The sequence below is a fragment of the Equus przewalskii genome, chromosome 2 (genome assembly GCF_037783145.1).
Source record: "Equus przewalskii isolate Varuska chromosome 2, EquPr2, whole genome shotgun sequence".
NCBI classification, from domain to species: Eukaryota; Metazoa; Chordata; class Mammalia; order Perissodactyla; family Equidae; genus Equus; species Equus przewalskii.
In genome coordinates this window covers 18717648-18726900 of record NC_091832.1, presented here as the reverse complement: position 1 = coordinate 18726900, position 9253 = coordinate 18717648, and the positions used below count along the sequence as shown (strand labels likewise).

The 9253-nt window shown below is 42.6% G+C and overlaps 1 protein-coding gene across 1 annotated transcript; it reads left to right on the top strand.

Annotated features, from left to right (window-relative positions):
- The first annotated feature begins 1377 nt into the window (after window positions 1-1377).
- NDUFS5 (NADH:ubiquinone oxidoreductase subunit S5) lies at window positions 1378-6948 on the top strand. Its single transcript, XM_008520651.2, has 3 exons — window positions 1378-1640; window positions 3203-3420; window positions 6725-6948. Exons 2-3 carry the CDS (start codon window positions 3205-3207, stop codon window positions 6827-6829), a joined length of 321 nt encoding a protein of 106 aa, XP_008518873.1. The 5' UTR covers window positions 1378-1640; window positions 3203-3204; the 3' UTR covers window positions 6830-6948.
- The last annotated feature ends 2305 nt before the right edge of the window (window positions 6949-9253 follow it).

Here is a 9253-nt window from a genome sequence, read left to right as displayed (position 1 = left end):
GGGCCATGAGTTACCAATTCCGTAATCATCCAGTATTCTGCTGGACACGCATTAGGTGCTCAGTTGAATTGAAACGGATCTCAGGTCAGGTATATATCTGATGGGGGCTAGGAGTGGGGGGAGAAGGGAGAACTGGAACACTTGAACTAAAGCAGTAAGTTGTGAGACTTTAGGAATTCTCTCCAGAGTGGGTGATCCTGGGGCCAGGGGGCAGTTAACATTTTCTGGGGAAAAACTTATGCAAAAGTCCTGAAGCAGAGCAGGAATTTGGCAGGCAAAAACAGAGATGGGGTGGAAATGGTGTCATTCCCAGAGAAAGGAATAAAAAAATCAAAGAGACTGGGATGGCAGGACTTTTCCTGGAATACACTGGAACAGCAAACTCTTGGTTGGGGCATTCGGCAGGGAATTTTGGACAACGAGGCTGGGAAAATTGGAAGCCTGGACTTCTCTAAACGTTTCTAAGAGCACACCACGTAAAAGAAATTTTCAGCCCAAACCCCAAACAAATATTCCTTTATTTGCAAGTTATTTATAAGAGCAACTGCAGTAATATTATGCAGTTTATTCACATTTACTCACAAAAAAAAAGAAATTAAAAAAGATTACATAAAAAAATAGAAATATTCTGGGGCCAGCCTGGTGGCGCAGCAGTTAAGTGCGCACAGTCTGTTTCGGCGGCCCAGGGTTCCCAGGTTCGGATCCCAGGTGCGGACATGGCACTGCTTGGCAAGCCATGCTGTGGTAGGCATCCCACATACAAAGTAGAGGAAGATGGGCACGGATGTTAGCTCAGGGCCAGCCTTCCTCAGCAAAAAGAGGAGGGTTGGCAGCAGATGTTAGCTCAGGGCTAAGCTTCCTCAAAAAAAAGAAAGAAAGAAAGAAAAAAAACAAATTCTAGTATTTTCTTCCCACACCCCCAGTGCATCATATCACACACACACCACTTCGGAGGCACTGCTATAGTCAAAGGGAGCCAATGGAGGTTCTGAAACAGAAGAGGGGCCTGGTCCCTGTCGACTTTCCCGAATCCGCAAACTTGAGAAGCAGAGACATCAACAACAGTGAGTGCCTTCCACGTGCCTCGATGATTCACACATTAAATCCCCAAAGCAATCCGACGCTGCACGTACCATTACTATCTTCTAAGATAATGTTTTTATCTTAAAATGAGGAAACTGAGGCATGGTGAGGTTAAGAACCTTTCCCAGGGTCACGCAGAAGAGGCGGAGCCAGAATTCGAACCCACCCGGCCTGGGTCCACAGTCTATGAGCTTAACCACTACTGGGGGTTGGCTGTTTTCTCCCCGTGTGACCTTGAGCAAGTCCTTCACCAATCAGCGCTGTCGTGAGAGCGCCAGGCCGCAGCACAAACCCACCGACTGCTAGGCCTCCTCCCACGCGGGGGTCTAGGGGAGGTCAGCTTATCCGCGAAGGCCCCAAAGGCCCGCGCAGGCGCAGAAGATGGGCTTCGTTTCTATGGTTTCCGGGGGCGAGACGGCGGAGGGAAGGTCGACTCCCGGCGTCGCGCTGCAAGCGTCGCGCTGCGAGCGTGCTTTGCGGCAGGCCTCCGCGTCGCCGGCAGATCGTCCAGGAGCGGCGGCAGTCCAGCTTTGAAGCAAGGGCACCGCGGCTGAACGGTAGGGCGTGTGTGTGTCCGCGAGGCAATTTAGCCTAAGGAGCTTCTTTCCGAGATTTTTCAAACAAATTTCCTCTTGGCCTCCTGGATGTTCGTTTTCCCTGGCCCGAACTCTGGCGTGTTTTCGGCTTTCCCAGACCCCTTCACCCTCACAACCTGTGTCACCGAAGCCTGCAGACCGCCCCCTCTCTCCTGTCTTTACAGATTAATTCAGCTTTCTGCCACACTAAGGCTTTGGCCTTCTGTTTCTTAACCTGAAGTGCACGCTCCTGGTCCCGGCTTTCAAGGCCCTGCGTGATTTCGCCCCCGCCAACCTCTTCAGCTCCTTTCGGGCCTCTTCCCGGCATGCACTCTGCGCTCCGGCCACGTCTGGGTGCTCAGTGTCCCCCAGACATACCCAGCACCTCCGCTGTAGCCCGTGCTGTGCCCCGCTGGATCACTCTGCCCACTGATCTCCACTTGGCAAACAGCCCATGCGAAAAGGCATTTTCCAGTCTCCTGGGCGCAGCGGGTGCTTCCTTCTTCCAGCTCTTTACCCTTTTGTGTTCCTTCCATTGGGTTCCCAGTTCCCTGTGTGTGTTTGCATTCTAGTGCTACGCTCCAGTTGCTTCCCCCCCCCCCCCGCCCCATCCCAGTGCCTGGAATGTTATTCCCCAGTAAATGACTGAAAGGATGGGTAGAAAATTTAAAAATTAAATTCACCTGTAAATCTAGTTCATACAGAACTATATTGATTTTGTGTGTGTGTGCTTCCAGTCTTCTTTTACAGACATTTTTTCTTTGGCTTACTACATATACAAACACTACAGTTATTGTAGTCCCTTTTTTCATTTAACATTGAGATATGTGTTCCTTGTATATTACCCTTTTTTCCCACTGTCTATCATATTCTACAAAGTTGGTACCAGATTTAATTACCCATTTCCCTGTTGTTGCACATTTAAGTTGTTGGATTTTTTTTTCCCAGTAAACAGTTTTGAGCCCCTACCTGGTCACTGCCCTCATGGTGCTCATTGTTCAGTAGGGGAGACAGTCAAGTGTGTGCTGTGCAGAGTACTCCTATGGGAAGTTTCGGATGCTCTGCTGACACAGGAAGGACACCAGTTTCGGGATGGCTTCTCAGGAGAAGTGTCATCTAAGTTGATATGGATAGGAAAGTGTAAAGAAATGTTTTTGTTTACAAAAACAAATGCTTGTGCTTTTTTGTTCTTTTCAGTTATATCTTCAGATCTATCTCAAAGAATTGGAATTAGTGAGTCAAAACACAAACGCTCTTTTTGCCTTTTGATAAAAATGACCCTGTCAATATAGAGAGGATTTTTTTTTGTTTGTTTTTTAGTTCTGGTTCTCTTTTCCTTGGGTTTTGTGAAAGCACAGAGATTGCTCATCCACCATAAACTGGAAGAACCTGTCTCATGAAAAAGTTTGGTGAGAAGAAATTGGGAGAATACTATAAAATATCTTTCTAGAGGGCTGTTTATCATAATCATCTCATTTTTCTTAGAAATTTCTCATTTGATTGCACTTTTATGCCATTATTTCTTTTTTTGTCTTCCATTTCAGCCATGCCTTTCTTTGATGTGCAGAAAAGGCTGGGCCTTAACTTAGATCACTGGATGACAATACAAAGTGCAGAGCAGCCTCACAAGATTCCAGGTCGATGCCATGCTTTTGAAAAAGAATGGATAGAATGTGCACATGGAATCGGTGGTATCCGCGCAGAGAAAGAGTGCAAGATAGAATTCGATGATTTCGTAGAGTGTCTGCTTCGGCACAAGACGGTGAGGAAGTGATGGAGATGGGAGCTGAATTACTTCCTTGTTTCTTTGGGGCTACTTTTCAGTGTTTTTAATTGGCCATTGGGCAGTGGCTTGCTTAATGTGAATTGGCAAAATTTTTCTGGTGAAACACCTTCTCTCCTTAAATACCATGTCAAGGAAGTTAAATGCCTCCAGATCTGAGGCGGGCCTAGTGTTCCTCAGTGTTCTTCCGCTTCTTCTCACATGTTTTCCTTCGCATTGCACCCTGCTCTAGCCACCGGGTTAGAAATTGCATGTGTGTGTATATTTCCATTTTTGCTTTAGGCTATAAAGCAAAGAATATCATCCAGCCTTGGATGTTTGTCCTTGAAAGTCTTTGTGTGAAAATCTTTCAAATTCATTGAACCCCTGCAGAGGAAGAGGTTAAAACCCTGCAGATCTATTCCATTGAACCTGATAGAGCAATCTCTGGATGCATGTCTACTCTGGAGAAGATGGAGGTGTTAAGGAGATTACCTTAGGTGTGCCTAACCAAAGCTGCAGGGGGAGAAAAGGATGTTAACAGCATGGTGTCTACCTCCTCAAGAGCTGAATGATTTGTATAACATGTAGAGCCCTCTTTTTCCCTTCCAGAAGACATCTTTGGTTATGGGCTGTCGTTTTGCCTATTTCTGTGTTCCAGATAAAACAAATAGAAATGTTCTTATTATGCCCAACTCCGTGGAGTTCAGGGAGACAATTTGGATTTTCAGTTAAAGTTAGCACAAAGTTATCTGTATGAAAAATTTAAAATTTCTTTTAACATCTGCCATTGGCATTTGGATATAATGAAGTCAAACTTAGAAGGAATGAGAAGGTGTCAGGTAATAATTTTGTATTGATCTCTGCAGAATATTGATCATAAAGTGAGTAATATTATAGTATTACTGAGGGACAGTGAGTGGGCCATTGTTGGCCACCTACCTGCTATTTAGTTAACAATGTGTCTTAATGTGGGCCCCAGTTACTCCTTGCTCAGATTAAGTCTTTACTCATCGTGGAAAATTTACACCAAGAAGAGGCAATGTGGTGAGGTGGGAAGTACATTGGATTGGGCGTTAGGAGAGCTGAGTTTTGATACTGGTTCTACCACCGTTTTGTGACTTCCAGCAAGTCACCTCCCTTCTTGTCTCGGTTTCCTTATCTGCAAATGTTAAAGAGTTGCTCTAAGGTCACTTCCTCATTTTGTGAATTTCTGAATAGATATTCAGTACCATTTTAAAGGTCACCCTAAATGATAGATACTTCCCCTTAGGTGAAGAAGCTAGTGAATCAAGGAATTAGAATCAAGCACTGTTTTAAGTTCTTAACATGTAATAATGCATTTATTTCTCACAACAATCCTGTGAGATGCTTTACTGTTACTTTTCTCACTATACAGTTAAAAACTTGAGGCAAGGAAGAATTAAAGCCATTGCCTAGGGTCATACAGCTAGGAAGTGGTGGAACTGGGATTTCAGTCTAGCAGTGCTGGCTCCAGAGCCATGCTTGTCTCCACCACACTGAGTGGTGATGAGTTGTAACTCGGAGAAAGACTTCATGTGTGGTGTTGTGATAGCTCAGCCATGACTAGTCCTCTGTTGGGAGACTCTTTAATAGACAAGTGTAAGAATGCAGTCTTTTAAAAATGGTTAATGTTTATATCAGTATTCAGGATACACCTACAGTTTCTTCTACTGAAGTTAGGTCCTGACTAATTCTTTAAGGTTAATGTGATGTTTAACTGAATATACTAACTCTTCATGCCTTTGTGAAAACTTAGTCATTCACTCAAAAAATATTTATTGGGACACCTATTATGTCAGGAGCTATTCTAGGCATTAGGAATATATCAGTAAGCAAAACAGCAAATAGTCCCTGTCCTGATGGAGCTTAAAGGTGGCGGGGGGGGGGGGGGGGGGGGCCCGGTGGCGGAGTGGTTAAGTTCGCGCGCTCCGCTGCAGGCGGCCCAGTGTTTCGTCGGTTCGAATCCTGGGCGCAGACATGGCACCACTCATCAAGCCACGCTGAGGCGGCGTCCCACATGCCACAACTAGAAGGACCCACAACCGAGAATATACAACCATGTACGGGGGGGCTTTGGGGAGAAAAAGGAAAAAAGTAAAAATCTTTAAAATAAAAAAAAAAAGGAGGGAGGTGGCCAGAAAATCAACGAGTTAAAAAATAGTGTGTCAGGTGTTGATAAGTGCAATGCAGAAAATAAACAGAAGGATGGGAGACACTGGGTGTGGGGGCTAGGTGGATGCTCTTTTAAATAGGGTGGTCAGAGAAGAGCTCAGTGATAGAGGACGTTTGAGCCATGTGGATGTGAGGGAAGATGTTGCTGGCAGAGGAAACAGTGCAAAGGTCCCTGAGCTGGAGCAGAGAGCATGGGGAAGGGTGTTAAGACATAAAGTCAGAGAAGTAGACCTCATAAGTAATTATAAGGAAGAATTCTGCTTTTTGTCTCAGTAAGATAGGAAGCCATTGGGTTTTGAGCAGAGGAATAATGCAATCAGCATTAGCAAGTCTGTTTTCTGCATCACAGGATCCATGTGAATTAATGGTTCTCTCGATCTTGTATAGCGTGGCCTTCGTTTGTTGGGAATGTCCTATCTGAGAAGAGGCAGAACTGAGGGCCCAAAAGTGACTAGCAGCTGAGCACGTCCTTATTTCGGTGTGGTAAACAGACATCATGTTGGCTGTTTCTGCTTCATTCATACCTAGTGAACAGCAGCCGGCAGCAGTGCCACCTTCACGTAGACAGGTCAGGAATATGTAAGCTGTGAGGTGATCTCAGCTTTTAACATTTTAAAAGATTTTAGTGTGCATAAGTATGCCTCTTAAAGGTTTTTGATCTGTATCTTTTTGTAAGTACTTGTGTTCCTATATATAATAGGAACGTTTCAGGTATTAGTTTTCAAGGTGGTATTATTATTTAAGAAATGTATTTGCTGGGGCCGACCCTGTGGCCGAGTGGATCCTGGGCGCGACATGGCACCACTCATCAGACCATGCTGAGGCGATGTCCCACATAGCACAGCGAGAGGCACTCACAACTAGAATAGACAACTATGTACTGGGGGGCTTTGGGGAGAAAGAGAAGAAGAAAAAGAAATGTATTTCTTAAAGGCTTGGGAAGTGATTTCAAGTTAGTTGTTTAAAGATAGGTTTCATCTCAGAGGATTTCTAGGATGAAAATCTTCCATAGTTTAAAAAAATGAAATCAGTGAATGAAACAATGAATCCAGCTCTCACTTTCTGGTGCTTATCTCCCCCTGGTTTAAGTCCTTTGTTCCTTTGACAGATGAAACGCCTGAGTGCCATCAGGAGGCAGCGGGATAAGCTAATAAAGGAAGGGAAGTACACGCCTCCACCTCACCACTTGGGCAAGGAGGATCCTAGGCCCTGAGCAGAGCAGCTGCTGATGGCTGGAGGCTGATTTTCCTGTTCTCTTTTCTCCACTGGAAAGTTTGTGTACTGAAAACCTCTTTGTGAAAGTGTCTGAAAATAAAGGATTGCACCATCCTATTTGTTCTATTTTCTCTTGGCTTATACTTTCCCATAAGGAGATTACAACCTATTTTTTAAATTTGGAAAAATTCCTCTACTTCTGCCTTAAAAATTAGCATCTAGATAATAATAAACAGCATTTAATACACACTGACTATGTATGAGGTACTTTAAATATGTTAACTCAGGTAAGAAGTTACAGTGTTCTTTAGTGCTTACATTCTGGTTTATTTTCCGTAAAGCACGGACTTGGCCTGGGAGGGGGAGGCGGCGGAGAGACTGGTTGTGTTTACTATAAGATCTATGAAGTCTAACTTTAAGGCTAAGAAGATGCCAAGTTCGGATAACTTTATTTTGAAGAAACAATGCCGTTGTTTCAATTTGCTGCCTTATATCAGTGGTATGTTAGTATTTCTAGTTGATGTGTTTAGAAATAAGTTTTTAAAGGAAAAGTCCAGATGCAGATGGGAAGGTGAACATTAGAAAATTAGTGTGTGTTGAGAATATAATTGAAACCTCAGAAATCCTGCAGCTTCTCTTTTCCACCTTTTTTTATTGTGGTAAAATACATAAAATTTACCATCCACCGGTTTTTAGGTGTACAGTTCAGTGGTATTAAATACCTTCACATTGTTGTGCAGCCATCACTACCATCCACCTCCAGAACTCTTTTCATCTTGCAAAACTGAAACTCTGAACGTTGAGCTAACTCCCCATTTCCCTCTCCCCACAGCCACCATTCTGCTTTCTGTCTCTGACTTTCACTACTCTAAGTACGTCACATAAGTGGAATCATAGAGTATTTGTCTTTTGTGACTGGCTTATTTCACTTAGCATAATGTCTTCAAGGTTCATCTATGTTTTAGCAAGTGTCAGAATTTCCTTCCTTTTTAAGGCTGAATAATATTCCGGTTGTGTGTATCTACCACATTTTGCTTATCCATTCATCCCTCAGTGAACACTTGGTTTGCTTCCGTGTTGTAGTTATCGTGAATAATGGTGCTGTGAACATGGGTGTACAAATACCTCTTTGAGACCCTGCTTTCAGTTCTTTTGAGTATATACCAGAAGTGGAGTTGCTGGATCATATGGTAGTTCTATTTTTAACTTTTTGAGCACTCACCATACTGTTTTCCACAGTGACTATACCATTTTACATTCCCACCAATAGTGCATAAGGGTTCCAGTTTTTCCACATCCTGGCTAATACTTGTTAGTTTGTGGGTTTTGTTGTTTTTCGTTTGTTTGTTTGTTTTTGTGGATAGTAGCTATCTAATGGGTGTGAAGTGGTATCTCATTGTCGTTTTGATTTGTATTTCCCTAATGATACATAAGTGATGTTGAGCATCTTTCATGTGCTTATTGGCCCTTTGTATACCTTCTTTGGATAGCTGTCTGTGCAAGTCTTTTGCTTATTTTTAAATCAAGTTTTTCTTTTTTTGTTATTGAGTTTTAGGACTTCTCTGTATATTTGGGATATTGATTCCTTATCAGATATATGGTTTACAAATATTTTCTCCCATTCTGTGGGTTGCCTTTTTACTGTGCCAATAGTGTCTTTTGATGCACAAAATTTTAAAATGTTCATGAATCCGATTTGTCTTATTTTTTCTTTTGTTGCCGTAGATGTCATATCCAGGAAATCATTGCTGAATTCAATTTTGTGAAGCTTTCTCCTGTGTTTTCTTCTAAGTTTTATAGTTTTAGGTCTTACATTTAGGCCATGGATCCATTTTGAGTTGATTTTTTTACATGGTGTCAGGTAAGGGTCCAACTTCATTAATTTTGTGTGTGACTATCCAGATTTTCCAACACCTGTTTGTTGAAAAGACTGTCTTTTCCTCATTGAATGGTCTTGGCACCCTTGTCAAAAATCATTTGATGATATGTGCAAGGGCTTATTTCTGGACTCTAATTCTGTTCTGTTGGTCCATGTGTCTGTATGCCAATACCACCCTGTTTTGATAAAATCAGTAAATGTGAGTCCTCTAGCTTTGTGTGTCTTTTTCAGGATTTTTTTTGGCTATTCAGAGTCCCTTGAGATTCTATATGAATTTTAGGATGAGTTTTTCTCTCTCTGCAAAAAACATTGGGATTTTGATAGGGGCTGCATTAAATCTGTAGATTGCTTTGCGTAAGAATTAACAGCTTAACAATAAGTCATCTAAACCATGAGCGTGGGATATCTTCATTTATTTATGTCTTTAATTTCTTTCAACAGTGTTTTGTGGTTTTTGTTGTACAGCCTTTCTCCTTGGTTAGTTCCTAAGAATTTTTTAATGCTATTTTAAATGGAATTGTCTTTGTAATTTCCTTTTCAGAT